The sequence below is a fragment of the Sapajus apella genome, unplaced genomic scaffold, assembly GCF_009761245.1.
Source record: "Sapajus apella isolate SASKATOON/1434 unplaced genomic scaffold, GSC_monkey_1.0 scaffold6, whole genome shotgun sequence".
Taxonomy (NCBI): domain Eukaryota; kingdom Metazoa; phylum Chordata; class Mammalia; order Primates; family Cebidae; genus Sapajus; species Sapajus apella.
The window spans coordinates 27,029,105-27,054,216 of NW_022436946.1; the positions used below are offsets into that span (position 1 = coordinate 27,029,105).

The following is a 25,112-nucleotide window of genomic DNA, read 5'->3' on the forward strand; positions in this document are numbered from 1 at the left end:
CGCACTTGACACAAATTTTAAAGATTGTAGAAACAATTATAGTAGACTGAGGCTGGCTTGGTTAGGCTTCTTTTACAAGATAGTAATTTATTTTTTATTTTATTTTATTTATTTATTTATTTTTTTTTTGAGACGGAGTTTCACTCTTGTTACCCAGGCTGGAGTGCAATGGCGCGATCTCGGCTCACCGCAACCTACGCCTCCTGGGTTCAGGCAATTCTCCTGCCTCAGCCTCCTGAGTAGCTGGGATTACAGGCACGTGCCACCATGCCCAGCTAATGTTTTGTAGTTTTAGTAGAGATGGGGTTTCACCATGTTGACCAGGATGGTCTCGATCTCTTGACCTCGTGATCCACCCGCCTCGGCCTCCCAAAGTGCTAGGATTACAGGCGTGAGCCACCGCGCCCGGCCCTCATTTTATATCTTGACAAAGATTCTCTCCTTTGACCAAAACTTTAGTAAGGCTCCTCTGCTTCCTCTGCTGAACTAGGCCAACACTGAGCTTCCTTCTTTGTTCTTGCAGGATCCAGTTTGAGCAAGAATCCTGCTATGTCCACTTAAGGAGAATGCCCCATCTTTGGTGTCTTACTATCCTTGGTATCCTGTCACACTAGTCTGCCTTCAGCAATAATCCTATCAAGTTTTTATAGCCAGAAATCTCTTCCCTTTGATGTTTTTCTTCCTAGTAATTTTCCATGCGCTGATCCCCACCCTGCTCCTTAGTTATAAATCTGCACTCAGCCTTGTCAAAGTTAGGACTGAATCCACTCTCTCTCCCTCACTGCAGGGTTCCATTGTAGTGGTCCCTATACCTATCACAAGGTCCTACCGTGGATAACGTCTGCCTTAACATCTTTAACAAGTGTCATGATGAGTTTTTTTTTTTTTTTCTTTAACGGTCTTCTTCAGTATACCAAAATATTAGGATACACAATGTTCTCTTCCCTTAAATCCCCCAGAACCTCCCACCCTCCCCTTCATTTCTACTTTAATTCTCTTTCTTAGCCTGAAAGCAGAAAACAGCTTGAGCCATTAAAAGTCCTAAAAACAATCCCATTAAATAAAAGGCTCATTTTTATCCTCTTGGAATACTGTGACAAAGAAAATGCCACCACTGTAATCTAGGATGTTTCTTTGAAAAAATATTCATAGCTTTTAATTCATTTCAACAATTATTTACTAGGTGCCAGGCACTGGACTAGGACCCAGGCCTTGTGCTAGTATGGCAGTTGCAGTAAGTATAATGTGTGAATTCTCATCCTTCAAAGTTAGCAATGCCAAAGACTTACAGAATTAAGAAAGTGAGGCAATATAAGCCCTGTGATGTTTCAGCATGGTCCTAATAAGACCTTGGTATTTTCCAACGAGTAGACAGTGCATGTAAACAGTGGTAACCTCTCTTTACGTATGAGATGTAAACAACTGGACCTCAGCTAACACATAATATTTTAACTAAAAGTTATCAATGTTAAGTTCTCACTCGTAAGTGGGTATTGAACAATGAGAACACATGGACACAGGGAAGGGAACATCACACACTGGGGTCTGTTGCGGAGTGGGGGACTAGGAAAAGGATAGCAGCAGGTGGGGAGATTTGGGGAGGGATAGAATTAGGAGAAATATTTAATGTAGGTGACGGGGGTGGGTGGAGGCAGCAAACCACCATGGCATGTGTATATCTACGTAACAATCCTGCAGATCTTGAAGTATTAGAAAAAAAAAATTTATCATGTTAAGAAAACATCATCATATTTAAAGATAAATCATTTGCTTTATTGTATAAATGACAATTTTAACAAGGGTACAAATTAGATATAATTATACAAACTGAATATTTATATCCAATTTACATCCTTCATTCTATTAATGAGCAGTTTAAACATATAATAAAATTCAGAATGATAAAGATATCACATTTGAGCATTAAAAAAAAAAAAAAGAAAGCAAAGAGAGGAAGTCTACTTGTCCACTCAGAAATTAACAAAGATTTATGTAAAATTTCCACAAATTGATCTCAGAATCAGAGCAGTGTTACATTTTCTATTAACAAAAACTATAAAATACTAGTAATTGTGCTTTATAAAAAATTGTTTGAGGCAATCTACATAGGAAATATTATCAAGATTCATAATTGCACAAATCTGAAAGGCCTTACACGTCTTATCACATATTACACTGCTGTCATAACTCACAAAGAAGTAATTGTAGTATTTTATAAACTGCTTACTGTCTAGGATTGCAAATTGTTTAGCTAATCCGTATAAACTTTCCGGCTGCAAATCTTCAATGTCATAGGTCTGGGTCAGGATATACTCCAGCTTCCAGATGGACTCTCCCTTTAGATTTGCCTCTGTCAGGTTCAAGTAATACTGCAACATATCCTACAGTTAAGAACAGTAACAAAGCCTGGTTCATTTTTTGGCACATAAGGCACTGTACAACAAGAAGTGTTCATGTTAAAATTTATGTGACATTTTAGGCTGAGCTGTAATCCCAGCACTTTGGGAGGCTGAGACGGGTAGATTACCTGAGGTCAGGTAATCAAGACCAGCCTGAACAACATGGTGACACCCCTGTTTCTACTAAAAATACACAAAAAAAATTAGCCGGGTGTGATGGCGAGCACCTGTAATCCCAGCTACTTGGGAGGCTGGGGTAGGAGAATCACTGGAACCCAGAAGGCAGAGGTTGCAGTGAGCCAAGATTGAGCCACTGCACCCCAGCCTGAACAACAGAGCAAGACATTGTCTCAAAAAAAGAGGAAAAAAAGAAAGAAAGACAAAGAGGCTCAATAAAAAACTTTTATCACTTTTTCAATTTTGAAAAGAATGAAAGAACATAATAGCACATAATCCAAACTATACAGAGAGAGGTACAAAATAAAAACCTTCAATTCACACACCTCAGAGGTAACCATCACTAATAGCTGTGTGTATCAGTGGTGCGCTAGAGGTAGCTTGTACCAGCTCACAAAAGCCTACTGTCACATTTTTAGGAATGTTGCTAGTCAATTTGTGGCACTTTGGTAGCTTGAAATTGTTCATGATGTGAGTATTTCTGTCAGGGACATTGGCAGACACTACAAATTAAGGCACGTTTCTCCTCAGTAAACCAGTTGTTAAACATTTGCCAGTACTCCAGTGAATGTGTGGTGTTCTAGGCTTTATATCAAAACAAAGACAAATATTTGGAATATGCATACTTCTTTACATTTTTGGCTTTTTCAAAATATGGAGTCTTATTATACACATTGTTATATTTCAAGAAATTATTTAGAAGTTATGTAAGATATTTACGTTTTTAGAAATTTAGTGCTGCCGGGCGTGGTGGCTCATGCCTGCAATCCTAGCACTTTGGGAGGGTGAGGTGGGTGGATCACCTGAGGTCAGGAGTTCAAGACCAGCCTGACCAATATGGTGAAACCCCGTCTTTAAAAAAAATTAAAAAAATAAAAAATAAAAGAAATTATTTAGTGCTATATCAGGAAAATCTTCCTATATTGGTACATATGTACACACGTATATATACATCAGGGTCTGAACCTCAGATGGTGTCTATATAGATACATACACATATATATAGATGGATATATACATGTATGTAGATGTATATATCCGAGGTTCAGATTCAAAATTAGGCAGCTAAAAGTTGTAGAAAAAATTCTTTTGGACTAATTTATCACACAATTGTTTCATTTCCCCATTGAATCAAATATTTATGAATCAAACCAGATTTCTGCCATCCTACCTCCTCCGTCTGTTATTTTGGGAAATAACAGAACCTTCTTCTATTTAAATTCATCTAGAAAAAAAAAGCAATTATACCAACAATGGCTTTAATTGAAGTGAACTGTTCTCTAACTATATTGTAGAAAGGGGAAGTTACCCCAACCGAAGTACCCATAAGCCAAATGACCAGCCTTTTGTGCTAAATTGTTCTAAAGCAAGCAGCCATGAAGCTGCTCCAAAGATCTTTTGTCCTGAAGGTCAATATCCAGCTCAATTTTTTTTCCTTTAAAAATTTTTTTTGGGTGGACCCAGTGGCTCACATCTGTAATATCAGCAATTTGGAAGGCCAATGTGGGAGATCACTTGAGGTCAAGAGTTCGAGACCAGCCTGGGCAACATAGGGAGGCCCCCATCTCTATTAGGTGGGCATGGTGATGCTTGCCGGTAGTCCCGCTTATGTGGGAAGCTGAGGTGGGAGGGTCACTTGAGCCCATGACTTTGAGACTGCTGTAAGCTATGATTGCCCCACTATACTCCAGCCTGGGTAACAGAACAAGACCTTGTCTCTAAAAAAAAGAAAATCTTGTTTGTTAATATTTATTAAGCATTTAGTATAAGCCAAGCATTTTTCTAAGTGCTTTACAGAGATTTGTTCATGGAATCCTCATAGTAACTCAGTTAATTAAATAATACTTTAATTCCCATTCCATGGAGAAATAGACTGGGACACAAAGAAGCTTAAAAATATGCCTCATGAGAGGGAATGGTTCCAGAGCCTATACTCTTCTTGATACTTACTTATATTCTAGGGAAGAAGAATGAGCATGGCTTAATGAAATGTTTCAGTATGTACGCAAGTCCACAAACATGGCACTATCCAATGAAAGCTTCACCTAAATAAATGTGAAGTCCTTAGAACTAACAGAAACAGCCTTCCAAAGACTAACTTCATCAGCTCACACTTAGTAAGTCTTGATAACATTGCAAGTATAAAAAAGAAGGATGCCAGGAGATTTTGACATAAAATGCATCTCACATAGCTGTCTGAGAAAAATTCAACTAAACTGATGAAACCTGCAAAGATATGCATAAATATGGGGTCAGCTCTGAAATCTGCCAACTTACCAATAATTTATAGTCACGAGGATCATACTGAAATAGTCTGATACCAGGATTGTTGGTCTGTTTTTCTAAAACACTCTTCACTGGTGTAACAGCAGGAGCCACAAACAAAGAATTTACTGGACTTCCTGAACAAAACACACACACATAAACATACGTTCTTAAATAATAGAGTTTAACTATATTAAAAATACAAACAGGCTCCATAGCCAAGTAATACGTGATCATTGATGGATACTGACTTGAAACAACTATAAAGAGACCATTTTGAGAAAATAGGGGTATTTTTGTTATTGATGCTGGATAATATTGTCAATTTTGTTAAGTAAGTTAATGTTATTGTGGTTGTGTAAATTATCCACATATTTTAGCAATGAATACAGAAAGTACTGAAATAGATCCAGTGTTTGAGATTCACTTTCAAATACTTGAGCAAAAAAATTAAAAGAATATAAAAGGAATAGGCAAAGCAAATGTGGACAAATTTTAATAGCTGTTGAATATACGTGATGAGTACACAGGGGCTTGTTTGTATCATTCTCTCTGCTTATATATGTATCAATAAGAACTTACAAGTAAGAGCTTAACATATTTTATTTTAAGCCATTGTGTAAACTTTGCTTTGCTTTCTAAATTCTGAGAAATAAAACAAGTAACATCAAAAGAAACTTGAGTGTAGCAGTTAAAAGAAGAATGATGTTTCTTTAAACACGGAGATTTAAAAGAAAATTTGAGTGAGCTGAGGGTTTCTGAGGCTTTTGTATTGACGGCAAATAAGTAACACCAGCCCTGTGGAGCTAATAGGAGCTCATGTTGAAGAAATCCAGCTGCAGGCCTAATATTATGATTTGCACACTCATCATACAACCATTGAGGATAATTCAGAAAAGGCTAGTGCTGGCAGATTTTTGAATAAAATGTTTAATTTACTAAATCAGCAAATTTACTGAATATTCACTGCTTTGCTCTAGACTCTTGGACTGGGGAGATGCAAACACAGCATTACATTACCTTTTTTATCTGAAAGAACCATAATGCTGTCTCTGTGAGTGTGTCCATAAAATTGCCCTGTAATGACATCACTGTATTTTCGAAAAATATCTATCAATTTCTCATTATAGTATTCTCTCATTGCTGTGATGCTCTTTGAATACGGCAGATACCCCACGGGAACATGTGCTATGATGTACACCTGGAAAAAGCAGCACAAGGAGGACTCACGAGAATCTTTCGGCACATTTATCATAACCAAACGACATTTAGATACCCAAGATTGAAAGTATATTAATTATAATTTAGAAAACAAATCTACCACCTCTTCTATTTATAACAAAAAGAGATGAAATTATAAAACTATTAAGGTCACTATATTTGCACAGTGTTGATGATGTAACGACCCGTGACTTCAGTCACAATTTTTTGATTTGGCCTCTTTTTATACCAATAAATGTCCACTAATCCTAAAAGTAGTAAAAGCAAAACAAAATAAAACTGGCTATGCAAGGTGGCTCAGGCCTGTAATTACAGCACTTTGGGAGGCCAAAGCAGGTAGGTTGCTTGAGCCCCCCCCCCGAGTTTGAGACCAGCCTGGGCAACATGGTGAAATCTTGTCTCTATAAAAAATAATAGAAAAAAAATTAGCCAGGTGTGGTGGTGCATGCCTGTCTGTAGTCCCATCTACTCCGGAGGCTGAGGTGGGAGAATCACTTGAGCCCAGGAGGCTGAAGCTTCAGTGAGCCATGATCGTGCCACTGCACTGTAGCCTAGGCAACAGAGTGAGATCCCTGTGCCTGAAAAAAAAAAAAAACTAAAATGACTTGGCCAGCCTTGGTGTCTCACACCTCTAATCCCAGCACTTTGGAAGGGTGAGGCTGGTAGATCACCTGAGGTCATGAGTTCAAGACTAGCCTAGCCAACATGGTGAAACCCCGTCTCTACTAAAACTACAAAAATTAGACAGACATGGTGGCAGGCGCCTGTAATCCCAGCTATTCAGGAGGCTGAGGAGGATGCAATGAGCCAAGACAGTTGCCATTGCACTCCAGCCTAAGTGACAGAGCAAGACTCTGTCTAAAAAAAAAAAAACTACCCACATGAAAGAGAACAACCATGAGTTGTAAGGTGTTTATGCAAAAAAAAAAAACTTCAAATTTTATTGATACCAGACTCCACCCCAAGTTTAATAAACATACAAATTTTGCCTTCTGCTCATTCCCAGATGGTTTTGGTCTATGGGATCTACCTTCTCCTTATTCTGCTGAGAGCTGTTCAGTATGCTTTCTAGCCATTCAAATTGGTTGGCTGGGTCAGTCTTGTTCAGGGTCTTGATATTGGGGCCGTAGTACAAGTTTGTGTTTAGACTGATGATCCTAAGGTTTGGATTAGTTGTAACTTTCTGTGAATAAAAACCACCTATAAAAACAATTTTAAAACACATTTAGGAAAACACACACATATACAAAGGCATTGTAAAAGCAAATTCCTGGGGTTTACAATCCAGTCAGGAGGCTAGTACTTATTTCTCATTGTTTAGTTGGCACATAGATAGGCTGTCATTAGATAAGAAGCAGATTTAACAGCATTTACTGAAAATCTGCTGTGGTGCTAGGTCCCATGCTGGCACTTCCAACATGCTGAAATAATGGTTGTATCCAATATTCAGATGAAAAGATAAATAAGCGTTTGGGCAGTAAGCAACAAGATTGAATCTTATGAAAGAAAGATTCACACTTCAACTTCTATTTTTATGATTAGGGGCTTAAGCTGAGAGACATTGTGAAATATAAAATCCAAAGAATAGTAACACACATGGATCTTGCTAGAGATTACTGAGAAAAAAGAAAAGGGTCAGACAAATCACAGCTGCTACAATCTCAGAGGAAAAGAGGTTTAAAGGCATCATTCCACCCACGCCTCTGAATAAGTGGTGACGGGACACCCAAGGGTCTGCTGCAATGGCACTTGCAGAGCTGGGCACTCAGATCTGGCCCAGCTTTCTTTGCCTTGAGCCTACTCACTATTCGTGGCTTTCTCTAGCTTTCAATCATGATGGATCACTGCCTCTTTAATTTTCTGTTTTTTCTCATAGTCATAACACCTTATTATTTTTACTATGGTAGCAGCAGGGCAGTTAGGCTTGAATTTGTCGGAAGTTATTTTTGAGACACTTCCCTTCCTGTCCTAGTCATAGAAATTGACAAAAGGTCTCACTAGGGGCCCTGGAATTTCAGGCCCCTCATGCAGAGCATCTCTGCTCCAAATCACTTTTGCCTCTAAGACTTTCTCAGGATTCCTTTTATGACTTTTAACTTAGTATTATACTCCAGTGTTTAACTGGAGCTTTGACTGCTGTCATGGGAATGGGTATCATTATAAACTCATACAGCTTTTTCTTAGGGCCTGAATTCTACTTCTCAGCTGTTTTCTGCCTCCCCTGCTTTATGCTGAGCCTCCTTAGAACGCAGAGCATTTCTTTAGGAATCTTGATCATTCTTTGTGGCTCTCCCTTCACTTCAACCTACACAAGCTCTCCATGTGTCTTGTAGGATGTGAAGCCTAAGACTAGAAGTAGGCTGGGCATGGTGGCTCATGCCTGTAATTCCAGCACTTTGGGAGGCCAAGGGGGGCAGATCTCCTGAAGTCAGGTGTTCGAGACCAGCCTGACCAATATGGTGAAACCCTGTCTCTACTAAAAATACAAAATTAGCTGGGTGTGGTGGCAGGTGCCTATAATCCCAGCTACTTAGGAGGCTGAGCCAGGAGAATCGCTTGAACCCAGGAGGCGGAGGTTGTGGTGAGCTGAGACCATACCATTTGCACTCTAGCCCGGGCAATAAGAGTGAAACTCTGTCTCAAAAAAAAAAAAAAAAAAAAGACTAAATATAGTTCTCTAGATTAATCAGAACCGTAGTCTAATTCTAAGATATCATGTCTCGAATTCACATATACTGTGATTTGCTGTATGCTAGCAAAAACAGTAACAAAACAGTGACAAAAGCCAAAGGGTTAATAAAAATACTGAAAGAAAGCCTTTTAACTGACAGAAATCCAGCCATTAACTTGAAATTCTTCTCAACATTCTAAAAACACCAAAGTCTTCGTTTAACAGCTTGGCACCTCAGCTAAGCTCACAAAATGTCAGGGATTTACATAATGTGTCAAAAGCCACAGGAGCAGAGGGCCTTTAGACATTACCCAGGGAAGCCTTACTATGCACTAATTATGCATTACTTTCCCAAGCACCTCAAAGTCCATGTTAAAAGCTTCGTTTTTTACCAGCTGTTTGTTTTATAAAATTGTGCTGCTTGGTTAGAAGTAGTGTCCATTCGCTCTTCTCAATCAATTTTCCAATGAGAAACATACACTTTTATTTACATTCAAATCCAAAGTTCAGCTTTTGCTCCACGGGGAACATAGCTACCTAATTAAGAGTAGAAGAAGAACAAAAGAGTGGAAGAAGAACAGGAAGAGCACCCCGCAAGATAAACAGGTTCATGACGTGTGTCACTAGCAGCATTACTACTCACTGTAGTAATAGGGCAGAGGCGCTCCAGAATTGGCACATTCAAGCGAACATTAAAAATTTAAGTCTAGCTCAGTGCGGTGGCTCACGCCTGTAATCCCAGCACTTTGGGAGACCGAGGCGGGTGGATCAAGAGGTCAAGAGATCGAGACCATCCTGGCCAACATGATGAAACCCCTTCTCTACTAAGAAATACAAAAATTAACTGGGTGTGGTAGTGCGTGCCTGTAGTCCCACCTGCTTGGGAGGCTGAGGCAGGAGATTTGCAGTGAGCCAAGATTGCACCATTGCACTCCAGCCTGGCTCCTGGTGACAGAGCAAGACTCTGTCAAAAAAAAAAAAAAAGTCTAAACAACATGAATAAAAATTGAGGCAAAATAGGAATAAGTAAGTCTTTCACTTACCTCTCCTTAAAGTACTAATAGCTTCTTCATCCAGCCATGGTTTCCAGAGGTTTGCCACTGCATTGTACACTTTACTGGTGACTACAGGCAGTTGATCCTGGCCACAAACAATATAGTCCACCATTGAAACTTTAAAGATATATGGCTGAATTAATGTAAACATTACTTGAGTACTGACTACTGTGTTAGGCATCTAGAGATGCAAGGATGAATATTAGATAGACTTCATCTTCAAGGAATATAACTTAGTTGGAGACTGGGGACAAAATGTAACCAATTAACTTTAAGACAGTGTGCTGGGCACTAACACAGAGGTCCTGGGAGCCTGGAAGCAAGAACAATCAAGTGCAGCCCAGGGCAGGGCGCAGTGGCGCACCTATGATCCCAGCAGTTTGGGAGGCCAAGACGGGCGGATCATTTGAGACCAGAAGTTCAAGAAGAGCCTGGTCAACATGGTGAAACCATGTTTCTACTACAAATACAAAAATTAGCCTAGGTGGTGAGCACCTATAATCACAGCTACTCAGGAGGCTGAGGCAGGAGAATCACTGGAACCCAGGAGGCGAAGGTTGCAGTGAGCCAAGATCACGCCCCTGTACTTTAGCTTGGGTGACTGAGTGAGACTTTGTCTCTAAAAAAAAAAACACATAAAGGCCGGGTGTGGTGGCTCACGCCTGTAATCCCAGCACTTTGGGATGCCAAAGCGCATGGATCACGTGGTCAAAAGATTGAGACCATCCTGGTCAACATAGTGAAATCCCGTCTCTACTAAAAATACAAAAAATTAGCTGGGCATGGTGGCGTGCGCCTGTAATCCCAGCTACTCAGGAGGCTGAGGCAGGAGAGTCGCTTGAACCCAGGAGGCGGAGGTTGCGGTGAGCCGAGATCGTGCCATTGCACTCCAGCCTGGGTAACAAGAGCGAAACTCCGTCTCAAAAAGAAAAGAAAAAAAAAGTGTAGCCCAGGGAATTAGGGTAGAGAGTGAAGACAGCAGTTGAGCCAGGCCTTTAACAAAAGGGCCTCAAAGCAAATGCAATGGTTCAGATACAAACACAGGCATAGGTACAGCCATAGGCACAGTCACAGGTATGTGCCACACACAGAGAAAAGCTCATGTTTTAGCATGGCTAGGATGTAGGATGGATATGGAAGTGTGCTCATTAAAGAGACACCAAAGGCAGGTTCGAGCCTGAATGGGCACTGCCTGATGCAAGGTAACAGGAAAACATCATGTTTTAGAATTTAATAAAGCCTTCTGAACTATTATAAGCTTCTTAACTCTTTGAATAAAGATTTACAACCACACACTTTGATTTAGAGAAGTCTTTTTATGGCAGCATAAATTATATCAAAATATTTTGATTTTTAAAATAATAAAAGTATAAAACATTTTTATTATCATAAAGTATCTCAGGGGGTCATAAGCTCTAGTGTAGAAGTAAATGGGGACCCTCATTCAGCGGGAAAACAAATAAACAAAACTTTAAGAAAGTAAATACTGAAGCAGGGCATGGTGACTCATGCCTATAATCCCAGCACTTTGAGAGGCTGAGGCAGGAGGATAGCTTGAGCCCCAGAGGTTGAGGCTGCATTTATCTATGATTGTGCCACTGCACTGCACTCCAGCCTGGGTAACAGATAAAGGCCCTGTCTGAAAGAAAGAGAGAGATGGAAGGAAGGAAGGGAGGGAGGGAGGGAGGGAGGGAGGGAGGGAGGGAGGGAAAGGAAGGAAGGAAGGGAGAGAAAGAAAAAAAGACCCAGAAATCATTTGTGAATTGGGTACCTTTTTTAATTGAGACAATGTCTCAGTCTCACCCAGGCTGGAATGAAGTGGTATAATCTTGGCTGACTACAGCCTCTGCCTCCTGGGTTCAGGTGATTTTCCTGCCTCAGCCTCCCGAATAGCTAGGACTACAGGTATGTGCTAATTTTTTATATTTTATATATTTTTTATTTTTATTTTTTTTTGAGACGGAGTTTCACTCATGTTACCCAGGCTGGAGTGCAATGGCATGATCTCGGCTTACCGCAACCTCCGCCTCCTGGGTTCAGGCAATTCTCCTGCCTCAGCCTCCTGAGTAGCTGGGATTACAGGCACGCGCCACCATGCCCAGCTAATTTTTTGTATTTTTAGTAGAGACGGGGTTTCACCGTGTTGACCAGGATGGTCTCGATCTCTTGACCTCGTGATCCACCCGCCTCGGCCTCCCAAAGTGCTGGGATTACAGGCTTGAGCCACCGCACCCGGTCAATTTTTTATATTTTAGTAGAGACAGGGTTTCACCATGTTAGCCAGGATGGTCTATCTCCTGACCAGTGATCTGCCTGCCTTGGCCCCCCTCAAAGTGCTGGGATTACAGGTGTGAGCCACCATGCCTGGTGTGAATTGGGTAGCTTTTTAATATTAGGTTTAATGACTGATGCCCCTGTTTCACTCTGTTTATTTTCTTCTTCTTTTTTTTTTTTTTTTTTTTTTTAAGACGGGGTTTCACCATGTTGGTCAGGCTGGCCTTGAACTCCCGAACTCAGGTGATCCACCCGCCTTGGCCTCCAAAGTGCTTGGATTACAGGCGTGAGCCACTATGCCCAGCCCTATTTTCTACTTTATACTGGTAAAATAGACCTATTTCTGAGAGGAGTTTATCAAAAGTTAGATGCCCAAGTCATAGCAGTTCTTGATACATGCACCTAATACATGATGGAAATATAGATATATCCAGGGCAAGTAACAACCAAATGACTTGTTTTAATTGGACCAAACATGTATTTTCAGTTTGTGTCAGAGATCAGGGTCACTTGTGTGACTGTATATTTATATAGTTATGTATATTTATGTAGAATGTATATTTATGTAGCTATGCTGCATGAATATGGGATTTTAGCGGAGAAATAGCACTTAGGAAATTTGTTTCTAACATTTTCCAGAATTAGATCTCAGATATCAGCCTCTAGGAAAATTTATTGTGGAAGTTTCCTGCTACATTTGAGATTTCCAAAACTATGAGGTAGAAAGATGGTAGTGGAATAACAGAACATTTTTAAATATAAGATCATAAGCTAGAAAGAGAAAAAAAATTAACTGTTAAAGGTATGCAGGTTGCCCAATTTATCCTAGCTGTATATATTAATATAATATGATATGTTATAGAACATAGGTAACATTTCTGTCTTTGAACTGTAGGATTTGACTTGACAAAAAGAGGACAGAGATAAAAATAAAATGAAACAAATCCTCAAAGGAGTTACAAACATGCATCCTGTGTCACCACTTAATGCGACAATCACTACCACCCCACTTACTGAGGGTTTCTAGTGTGCCAGGTAGTAAGCTATGCCCTTTTCATATCACCAATGCTCACAAATGCTTTGCAAGGTAGGTATTATGGCTTCTATTTACAAATGAGTGATGTCTGTATTAGGGATAGTAAATGAATCACACAAGTTGGCCAAGCTATTAAAAGCAGGGCTGGGAGGGAAGTGAGGTGGGGGGGGTGGGAGAGCAGGAATGCTTAAAGATTTACATTCTGGCCGGGCGCAGTGGCTCATGCCTGTAATCCTAGCACTTTGGGAGGCTGAGCTGGGTGGATCACCTGAGGTCAGGAGTTCAAGACCAGCCTGGCCATCATGGTGAAACCGCATCTTAAAAAAAAAAAGAAAAAAAAAAAAAAGATTTACACTCTAGTGACTATGACTCTAACCCCTGTGTTTTCCAATATTCTAGTCTTCCTGCCACCTAAGGCATATAAAGACAATGTGTGTGACCTTGGGCTGCTGGAGTTCATTTATCCCCAAGCCGCTTCACGGTGTGGTCTAACATCTCAATGGGAACAAAAGCTGACCACTGGTTCACAGGCTGACTCAAAAAGACTCATATATTTTACTCATCTCAAGATAGCAGGCCAGGGCCAAGAAACTTAAGCTTGTTCTAGAATACAACTTTTCGAAATTACTCTATTGAGGTTAGATTAAAAAAATAATCAAGCCGGGCGCGGTGGCGCACGCCTGTAATCCCAGCACTTTGGGAGGCCGAGGCGGGTGGATCACGAGGTCAAGAGATCGAGACCATCCTGGTCAACACGGTGAAACCCCGTCTCTACTAAAAATACAAAAAATTAGCTGGGCATGGTGGCGCGCGCCTGTAATCCCAGCTACTCAGGAGGCTGAGGCAGGAGAATTGCCTGAACCCAGGAGGCGGAGGTTGCGGTAAGCCGAGATCACGCCATTGCACTCCAGCCTGGGTAACAAGAGCGAAACTCTGTCTCAAAAAAAAATAAATAAATAAAATAATCAAGCCCCTCACTCAGCAGTCATTTGACCTGAGAGGGAAGATATTCTAAGCAAAGAGAAAAATTTGGACACAGAGAGGCACGAAAGTAGATATGTTTGCGAAACACTGAGTATATTAGTCAGGCAAGAAAAAGGATGTGCAAAACGATGTTGGTTTAAGTGAACACAGATCTGAGGTGAAAAGATCTGGAGTAGGGGCTCTGCTCCCAAGGGATTTTGAGCACTTGGACAAGCACTTCACATTACTGAGCCTTTGTTTTCTCATCTATAACATAAAGGGTTGGTCTACACCAGGGGTCAGCAAACTTTTTATATCCATTTCAACTGCTCTATTCTGAAATATGAAACAACCATAGGCAATGTAGAATGAATGGAAACACAGCTGTGTTCCAATAAAACTTTATTTACAAAAACAAGGAACAGGCTGAATTTGTACCACAGGAGACAGTTGTGAAGCCCTGGACTAAACAACAATCTCTGGGTACAAACCTAAGATTTTATACTACTACAACAGGATGCCGTAACCAGGACTAGTATCTGGCTGTTATGCACAGGTAGCTTCTCAAATAAAAACCCGTTGGAGCCAGGATTATCTCAGGCATTAAACATTCTGAACACGGTCTCTGCCTTGAATCATGTCTTAATTAGATAAAATGGACTTGAACATGGACCTCCTTCCTCTTTGCTTCTTGTTAGTCCTCCATGTGTAAGCTCAGATCCAGAAAGTCTAAAGTCCTACCTGCCTTGGCTGATTACCCCCATAACCCCCTGGTGTTTGCCATTATCCCTGATCGCCCAGTGGAGCTTCCCCCTGGACATCAACCCACCCTGCCATCTTAACTTATAATAATGTGAATACTCCTCACCCACCCTGCCATCATAACCACTGTTACGCCTTACCCCACCCGCCACTGTAACTGAACTTATGGTAATGTATACTCCTTGCCCCTACCCCAACCACTGTAACTGATGTTACTCTGTAACTTTCCACTGCCCACCTCAAACCTATAAAACTAACTCCTATCCCACCGCCCTTCACTAATGCCCTTTTTGGCCTTAGCCCACCTGCACTCAGGTGAATAAACAGCCATGTTGCTCACACAAAGCCTGTTTGGCAGTCTCTTCATTCACTTCTTATGGTAATTTGTAATTTTTTTGTTTTTATTTACAATCTAGCTTAGATCAGGGTATGCACATCTTTGTAGGCCTAATAAGAATTATGGAAAAAGTAAATATTTACCAATATTAACCTTACTTGCTAACCTTGTCACGGACATGAAAATGAACAAGAATGTTATTCAAAAGAAGAGAAATTGAAGAAGATTATGAAGGAAAACAGAAATTAATAGTGTAAAAACTGGATAATTTGCCTCTGAAAACTCACTATTGATACAACTTCTTATGAATTATTAAAAGAGTCCTTTTTTAGTCACCAAAGCACTTGTCTTTGCCTTTCTTGATGGCTAGGATTAAGACCATATTCTCCCTCTATGAGACCCATCCCCATGCCTATCACTGGCTAGTTATTGTCACAATTTCGACACTACTAATAGGAAAAATTATTTAAGCACTTCTGAAAGTTGACATCAAATTTACCTGTGGCCAATAGTCATGATTACCCAGTGCAGGGAAAACCTGGAGATTTGGAAAGAGACTCTGGATGGTGGTTGTCATGTTAGTGATCACATTTATAACAATGTCTGTTGAGAGTTCAGGTACAGGCACGTGAGGTGGGCTATCCCTGAAAAAGAGACAGAATTGTAAAGAACAAAATCAGTTTCATAGTTACTAGACTTATGCATGATGCCTTGCTATACCTATCATTGCAGGCTTCCATTTTAAAACAGCAAATTACAGCCAACTGCTCTTCGCCCTACTTCTACCCTACAGAGAATCCTGTAAAAGAAAAATATGTATTAACAAAAATATAATACAAAAAATAAGCTGGAAATCCCAGCCTATTTCACCACTTAACTGAAGATTTATAAGAGGCTAAAAACTGCAATAATTAAAAGCAGATTTCTACTGAACCACAGCCAAAATGCCTGTTTGAAATCCAGTTTGCCAATTACTAGCTGTGTATACTTGGATAAGTTACTTAGATGTTCAGCACCTTCATTTCCTCATCTGTAACATGGGAATAATAATAATACCCATTGTAAAAATTAAAGTTTACAATGTATAAATTAATTAAAACAGTGCCAAACCCAAAGTAAATACTCTATAAGTATTAGACATGGTCGCCGGGCGCAGTGGCTCATGCCCGTATCCTAGCACTTTGGGAGGCCGAGGTGGGTGGATCACCTAAGGTCAGGAGTTCAAGACCAGCCTGGCTGTCATGGTGAAACCCCATCTTAAAAAAAAAAAAAAAAGTATTAGACATAGTCATTATTCCAGGTAAAGAAATATAGGCCTCTTTACTCTATTATGATGATGGGAGCTAGTTAGTTATACTGCCAGAAGATGATGCTTTACAAAATTGTCATGGCAGGTAAACTTCCATTATTGCATTTCGTCTTTGATAATTTAATGAAGACCTAATATCACATTAATCAACACCTCAAGACATTGATGCAAGTGTGCTGCTTATGGATTCATCCATTAACACTGACATATTTCTAAAGTCTGTATTTAAAAATAAACACTTCTAGAATTGTTTTTACCTCTAATAATGTTGATCAGTTTGACCCAGTGTTTTTTAACTCACATAACTCTTAAAACCTAATTAATCTTCTATGGAATTCAGCACTCTTAGGAAGCTTAGGACATTGTAAATAAATATTGAGTAATTAATGGTACTTATATAATCACTTACCCTGTCCATATCATGAAAGATGCTTCTTGTCCAGAGGTTTTAATAAAATCAAATGCTGACAAAATAAGTTGATATGGAGAATCACACAGAACATCTCCAAAAGGGCCAGGGTTGGAGGCATTTGCACCTTTAGATGAAGCGCACACTTTTGTGTGGTCATCTGTGATGTGGTAAGTAGGGTCTAAGTGTAAGTCAGTCACATGCCAAAACTGTCCTGTTGATTATGAAAAAAAATGCAGATAAATCTACTTTTTCTCTTTTGGAATTCTCATACAAATATTTATAGTAAGAATAGAAATGGTTGCTCCTCCCTGTGATAAAGGAAAGCCCTGGTAATTTAAATGTTCATATGCCTTGAAGTTAAATACAATCCTTCTCTGTGAGAAGGTAAGCTTCAAAGAACTGTAGGAACAATTTACTACTTAAGTGTGTCAGAACTGATGACTCAGGCTGAGCCTGGCGGCTCACACCTGTAATCCCAGCACTTTAGGAGGCTGAGGCAGGTGGATCATTTGAGGTCAGGAGTTTGAGACCAGCCTGGCCAACATGGTGAAACCCTATCTTTACCAAAAATATAAAAAATTAGCCGAGTGTGGTGGCGCACACCTGTAATCCAGCTACTCAGAAGGCTGAGGCAGGAGAATTGCTTGAACCCAGGAGGCGTAGGTTGAGATGAGCTGAGATCATGCCACTGCACTCCAGCCTGGGCGACAGAGCAAGACTTCATCTCAGAAAAAACAACTGATGAGCTCGGTATTCATATTAGCATGATAACCTAACAAAGACTATTTAGCAAAGATAAGTTTCCATAATAAATGAAAATATCCTTTAGAGAGATCAATGATAATATCATCTTGTATCTTAATAGCATGTCTCCTATAAGAATATAAGATTTTACAAATTATTTACATTCTTCTTGTAGAAAAATTGACATAGAAATATGATGTCATTTGTTAGGATTACACAGTGAGTAAGCAAACTGCAGAACCAGTAATTATATATCACTGTTACTTTCTTATAAACATTTTCTCTCAACATTAAAGAACATAAATCTTTAATACAAGCTTTAAGCCAAAAATGGGAATTCTCAAAGGTTCTTAAAAGTTATTTAATAGAGGTACATCTTCTATCACATATTCGTATAAAATGTTAAATAATATTAAGGGAAACAATTGTTAAAGAAGATGCTTCCATTGGGTTTTTAGAAAGCAGCCAAACCCATCTGATAGCAACCTTACTTGGAAATCATCTTAAGAAAGTTGCCACTGTGCTCCAGCCTGGGCAACAAGAGCAAAACTCTGTCTCAAGAAAAAAAAAAGAAAGTTTCTTTTATTGAAGGTAATACTAGAACAAATAATCAGAGTGGTATCTGTCTTTATTAAGTATTTGCTATGTGCCAGGCATGGTGATAGGCAATTTTATTTTTATTTTTTTATTATTTATTTATTTTTTCTAAAGATGGGAGTTTCACCATGATGGCCAGGCTGGTCTTGAACTCCTGACCTCAGGTGATCCACCCACCTCGGCCTCCCAAAGTGCTAGGATTACAGGCCTGAGCCACCACGCCTGGCGAAGCAATTTTAATATACTATCTCATTTGATTCTCAAAACTACTCTCTGAACTGGGAATTACGGTTCCCATTTTAGAACTGAAAAACTAATGCTGGGTCCAACATAAAATGTGTTCAAGTACACACAGCTAATAAATCTGAACTCCCATACTGAAGGGTCTCCAAGTTTGTTTATACATCATTTTACATATATATTCAATGATCTTTATAGCCCATGTTTAAATTATTTTAATAAAGAGATATTTTTCCGTACTTTTGAGTTTTCAAGTTTACTCTAATTATGACTAATTTATATCAGAAACATATTGGAAGTGACAAAGTAGCATGTACTACACCACAAACAAAGAGCAAACAGGTAGGATGCAAAGTTTAAAGTATATCAATATGATACAACCGAATACAACCCAAAGCTGGGGTAATAAGATGAAAACAGTTGCTATGTTAAGGTGAAAACGGTGAGATATCTTTTGCTTGTTGTTTCTTCCCAACATAGTTGTCATTATAATTTTATAACACATTTATATTCACAAATGGTAATGGTAAGAAATGGTAAACAAAAGATCCAGAAGAAAGTAGACATAAGACCATCTTTATGATCAATTACTTGGTACTTAGTCACTATTTGAAAACATCTGCCAAAAGCAATTTTATTTTATCCCATAATGTAGAAAATACCTCAATCTTTATTTCCATCTTAGATATACTTTATCCAGCACAAAAAGTAAAGATGGCAAATAGCTCAGTCACCCCAGAAGATCCTTTTAATGTGAACATGTATTTGTATTATTTAGAGAATGTAAGGGTGTAGTAAATGAACATGAAACAATACAATGTTCTGGTTAAGAGTGGAGACCACAGTCAGGCTGTTTGGCTTCCAATACAAGCTCCGCCACCTACTAATCTAGCTGTGTGCTCTTGGCCTATTTCATTGGTAAAATGGGAATAATAATAGTGCCTACAGTAAGGGTTAAGTGACTCATTAGAAGGAAAGCACTTAGAAGGTGTATGGTACCAAGTAAGTTCAATGGTAGTTTGTTTTGTTTTGTTTTGTTGAACAGATTATTTAAGGTACAATAATTTGCTACGCTTTAACGGTAGTTTTACTGTTATTATTTTTTTAACTTCAAACCCCACTTCCAAGTAATACTTAAAATTCAAGTACTTATTACATGTGTAGTACAATTTTTTTATGCTTCACATGTATGAGATTATTATTATGCATACTCCATTTTACAGATAAGAAACCGAAGCACCCAGAGAGATTAAATCCAAGTTACGTGTATCATCTGCAAGAGAGCTAAACTATAAATTCAGGAAATCTGACTCCAGAGTCCACATTATCCTTAACCATATACAATTCCTCTATGTTTTCACATTCAAATATATCCAGTCTCACTTGCCTCACATGAAAACAGATAATGATGCCTGGCATTCACGCCTACAATCTCAGCACTTTGTGAGGCTGAAGCAGGAGGACTGCTTGAGCTCAGGATTTTGGGAACAGCCATGGCAACATGGTGAAACCCCATCTCCACAAAAAATACAAAAATTGGCCATGAGTGGTGGCTCACGCCTGTAATCCCAGCACTTTGGGAGGCTGCGGTGGGCAGATCGCCTAAGGTCAGAAGTTCAAGACCAGCCTGCTCAACATGGAGAAACCCCGTCTCTACTAAAAATACAAAATTAGCTGGGCATGATGGCACATACCTGTAGTCCCAAATACTAGGGAAGGAGGGGCAGGAGAATCGCTTGAACCCAGGAGGAGGAAGTTGCAGTGAGCTGAGATTGCTCCATTGCACTCCAGCATGGGCAACAAGAGCGAAACTCAGTCTCAAAAAAAAAAAAATTACAAAAATTAGCCAAAAGTGGTGGTAGGCACCTGTAGTCCCAGCTACTCTGGAGGCTGAGGTGAAAGATTTGTTTGAGTCAGGGAGATTGAGTCTGCAGTGAGCCAAGTTGGGCCACTGCACTCCAGCCTGGGTGACAGAGACCCTGCCTCTGGGGGAAAAAAAAATGGCCAGCGCAGTGGCTCACACCTGTCATCCCAGAACTTTGGGAGGCTGAGATGGGTGGATCACCTAAGGTTGGGAGTTTGAGACCAGCCTGACCAACATGGAGAAACCCCGTCTCTACTAAAAATACATGCCTGTAATCCCAGTTACTTGGGAGGCCGAGGCAAAAGAATCACTTGAACCCGGGAGGCGGAGTTTGCACCACTGCACTCCAGCCTGGGCAACAAAAACAAAACTCTGTCTCAGAAACAGATGATGATATCTGTGATCCTGTGAAGATGGGCGGAAAACAGACTATAAACATATTCAGTACTTGTTTCAGTAAACCCAAACCTGAAATGCATTAAGAGTACACCCGTCTGATGTAATTTAGTACTTAGATTTATATCTCCAGCATCTAGAATATGCATGACCTATAGTAGCCCTGTTCTGGAAAATCTTTCCTGACAAGAAACCCAAGCGGCACTCAGGGGATCGGAGTGTGATATTGTGCCAGAATTGCTAGCCTTTGCTTTAGTTATTTAGTAATAACTAAAATAAGCAGCCCAGGATAACTAAGATCTGTGTGTAAACAAATGCTTATCTTGACTTCTGTAAACCACTGAAGTAACAAACAGAATGACAAAAGTCCCCTGGCCCTTGGAATGTCTGGAGAGCTCCGCCCTCGTCTCCACCCAGGAGGTGAATTACAGAATCCCCCGGACCTTGGAATGTCCGGAGACCCCCGCCCTCGTCTCCGCCCAGGAGATGAATCACAGAATCCCCTAGCCCTTGGAATGTCCAAAACCTTTTCATCCCCATCCCCGCTCCTCACCCCCACTCCCAAGATGGTTTTTCGGGTATAAAAAGTCTTGGCAGCCTCCTTTTGACGCCACAGGTTGGAGAGACGTGAGTCCTCTGTGGTTGCCGGCATAATAAATGACCCTGCAATCTGGCATACTTTTGTCTTGGTGCTAACTTTCTATGCTCGGTCCAATACAACAGGAGGAACACATTTTATTATGCCGGCGAGCCCAGAAGGGTTCACACCCAAAAGTCTGGACCCCGGCTAAGAAAAGTGCACAGTTTTTATAGGTAAAGGGGCAAGGGAGGTTAATTCAGGACTTTAGACAATGCAGCAGGTTTTAGACAACGCGGCATTCTTCTTATGGCTTTCCAGTTAGTAAGCAATAAATTGAGGCACAGAAGCAGAAAGAGGCAGTTACTAACCAAAATAGGATCAGTTTTAAAAATACGGACGGTTGCTGACGTGCTGACAAAATCCTGGGCAAAATTTCCACTTCAGCCCTTCAACAAACATTCTTTAATTTTTATATGATGACATTTAGGCAAAGGCAAATTTCAGGATATCCTCAAGATCACATGATGACTCAGTCATGAAAGCTTAACTGGAACCAGCTTCTCCAGACTTCCAGTCTTTCTACTGCATAGCATTGCCAGATAAATTAGGGGATAATAATTTAAATTCACCAAAAGATGTCTTTAAATAGAAGCCAAGAACAGAGCTCTGACAGGTTCTTAACCTGCAACTTATAAATAATGAACATCTGGAAGCCTCATCTCCCTCTCCTAATGAAATTGTATAAAAAATGTGTGCACATATGTGTTTCTAAGGCCTGGCCTGTGGCAGAGCCCACATCCAATCCACGTTCCCTAGTTCGAAGTCCAAAGTTCTTTTTACTACACCACGCTTTCTTGTTCTGCAGACCATCTTTCAAAAGATTTCCAAAAATATGTATGTGTTCAACATATCCAAGCAAACTCTCAAAATTACACCAGAAAATTTTTTAACACAAAGAAAATGTTATAACTTCTCCTAAAGAACCCAATGAACCACAGTTCAGACATAGTTCAGCTCAGCGTGTGCCTTAATTTGAACAGTTTGAACACTCAGCAGTATGAATGGTTGAAGTATGGCTGTTGGGATTGGCCAAGACTTAGCTATTGTTACAGGCACATACTCTTATTTAGCTCTTATCTTAGTTTAAAGAGCATACTCTTTATTTAACTCTTAGTTTTCAGTTTCATCTATTAAGCTAGATTACAGTTCATCCACAAGGATTCAAATACAGAAATAAGGAGTCCCTCTCAAGTCGTATTTAGTTTGCTTTAACAGTACCAATACACAAGCAGGTCCCAGCCTACTAAGTCTAAAGCACACATGTGAAGCTTCCTAGGACTTTTGTCCTCTGACCACCAAAACCTGACAAAGCAGAAAGCGAAGACTGGGAATTTAAAAGCAAAAACACAAGAAAAGCAGGCAGTAGCCAGGCATGGTGGATGTTGAAAGGAAGTCCAAGCATTTGGAGCTGAGAAGAGGGGGTAGGGGAGTGGTCACATCAAGTGGAAAACATGCAAAACACTATATCAGGTCTCCATGTGCAAGCCTGGACCCAGAAAGTCTGAAGTCCTCCCTGCCTCGGCTGATCCTCCCCCATCCCCAACCTGCTTTCGCCATTATCCCTAAACGTCCAGCAGCGCTTCCCTTGCACAAGCCTCTCACCCCACCCTGCCATCTTAACTGTTCGTATAATATGAATACACCTTGCCCCACCCCACCATCTTAACTACTCTTCCGCCTTACCCCACCCGCCATTGTAACTGAACTTATGGTATAGTATACTCCTAGCCTCTATCCCCCACCACAGTAACTGATCTTACTCTGCAACACCCCGCCCTAACCTATAAAGCCAATTCCCACTGTTATCTGCTTCTCCTGTCCTTTCATATTTGGCCCACTTCCACCTGAGCGAGAAATAAAGCGGCCTTGTCACCCACACAAAGCCTGTTTGGAAGATCTCTTTATTAAATGCGTTTTGGTACTGTTGGACGTTAATAACACTACAGTCAACAAGGAGAATTGTGAAACTGCTGAGTCACTTCAGACCTTTGAACCCCGTAACTCCAGTAACGTGTCAGACCTTTGACATCCAGAAACCCCTCTTCCTTCCCTTCAGTAGGAGAGGATTCAACCTTGCAGCTTCTTAAAAAAAAAAAATAGAGGTGAGAAGTGAAGACTCACATAGTACCCAGAAAGTGCCCAATGAGGTGAATTTGCCATTGTGTGGCTTCAAGCAACCTGAGACATTTTATTTCAATACCCTAACCAGTCACATAATTAAAGTAACACAAGCTAAACTGTTAGCAGAAACCAGTATACATAAATATTTTGGGGCAATTTCTTGTAATGACTGACATTTGACACAGTTGGGAAACTGGATTTACGGTTTTTACAGTTTTTGCTTCTTACCTCAAGAAAGCTGAGTCGAGAGGAATTGGCCTTCAAAGAGAATATATTTACCCTAGAGCGTTCCTAAGTCCTGAGGAAGCACAGAGGCAGGGAAGAGAGAGGTTTCAGGGGCTACCGAGTCTCAAGGACGACTCTCCCCCAAAAGGAAACAGGACTTCCCCTTCTCTAATTTTGTTTTTCCTCTAACAGTGCAATTATCTTTAAGGGAGTCGAGGAGGTGGGGCACCTTGATTTTTGAAACTGGAGCCTCAGATGGCATTCTCACCAAAATGTATCTATTCTGGACCAAGGAGTCTCAAACTTAGCGGAACGGAATCACGCAGAGGGTTTGGTTAAACAACATTTTGTGGAACTCCAATGCCGGCGTTTCAGATTCGGTAGGTCTGGGAAGGGCTGGAAATTTGCAATGCTAAAAAGTTTAGGTGTCGCTGCTGCTGCCGCCGGCCCAGGGCCACACTTAGAGATCACTACTGTGACAGGCACTGTTTTGTGTTGGGAGTGAAATGGGTCCCGCCCGCAGGGAGCCTAGTGAACATCTGGGTGAAATGGAGTCCCCGGTAGGCTAAGGGGCGAGTCTACACCGAGGGTGCTTTCACTATCTGGCTGGGACAGTGGCAGAAAACGCCACCGACCTCGGTCGAGCAGGACAGAAGATACTCTTGAGTCCCGCTGAAATGTACATCCGCGAGCTGAGGGGGAAACTGCAGTCCCTTTCCATTCAGGACCGATTCGGGGTCTCTAGAAGTGCTGGACACCCCACTCCCAGCTTCCTTTTCCCTTGAGTCCCACAGCTTTTCCTTCCTGCCCCGAGGAGCAAATCAACTGAAACGCAGGATGTAAACAACAGCCAGGCTGGCAGAATCCTGCCCATGCGCCCTTGGAGCGCCCCCACGGGCACAGGCATTTCCCCCCGCCCAGCCCCGGCTGGACGCCCTCACGCTCTCGTCCCTGGGTCGCCCTCCCGGGCGCCGTAGTCAACGCCGGCCACGTCAGGACCCGGGCTCGCCGGAACCTCTGCCCCCGACGCTCTTTCTGCGGCTGTGCGCAGGCGCCGCCGGTCGGCTCTCTCCGCCCCTGCCCGGAAGAGAAGGGTAGCCGGCAACTCACCTACCGCCAGCGGAGGATTCTTGCGGTCTGCCGGCGCCACTGGCAGCCCGAGGCCGGAGCAGTAGAGCCAAGCAGTCAGCAAGCCGCAGACCAGCGCGTGGAGCAGCGCCATAGAGGGCCGCGGGGCCCACCCGGAGGCTCGGGCTGTCCTGCAGCTACAGTCGGACCTTCAGGCCTGACGGTGAGGAGGAGGCAAAGACGGCCGCGGGTATAGACGCCCAGCTGATCACGTGGAAAGGCAGATTTTGCAGCGCGTCAGTTCGCATGACCTTCAGCCGCTGTATGGCGATGATC

The 25,112-nt window shown here is 41.2% G+C and overlaps 1 protein-coding gene across 1 annotated transcript; it reads right to left on the reverse strand.

The window, feature by feature from the left end:
- Positions 1-1,751: 1,751 nt before the first annotated feature.
- On the reverse strand, positions 1,752-25,112 carry SMPDL3A (sphingomyelin phosphodiesterase acid like 3A). Its single transcript, XM_032274894.1, has 8 exons — positions 24,819-25,112; positions 16,879-17,092; positions 15,660-15,804; positions 9,777-9,873; positions 7,093-7,262; positions 5,862-6,042; positions 4,854-4,978; positions 1,752-2,381 (listed from the first exon to the last, which is right to left on the reverse strand). Exons 1-8 carry the CDS (start codon positions 24,928-24,930, stop codon positions 2,064-2,066), a joined length of 1,362 nt encoding a protein of 453 aa, XP_032130785.1. The 5' UTR covers positions 24,931-25,112; the 3' UTR covers positions 1,752-2,063.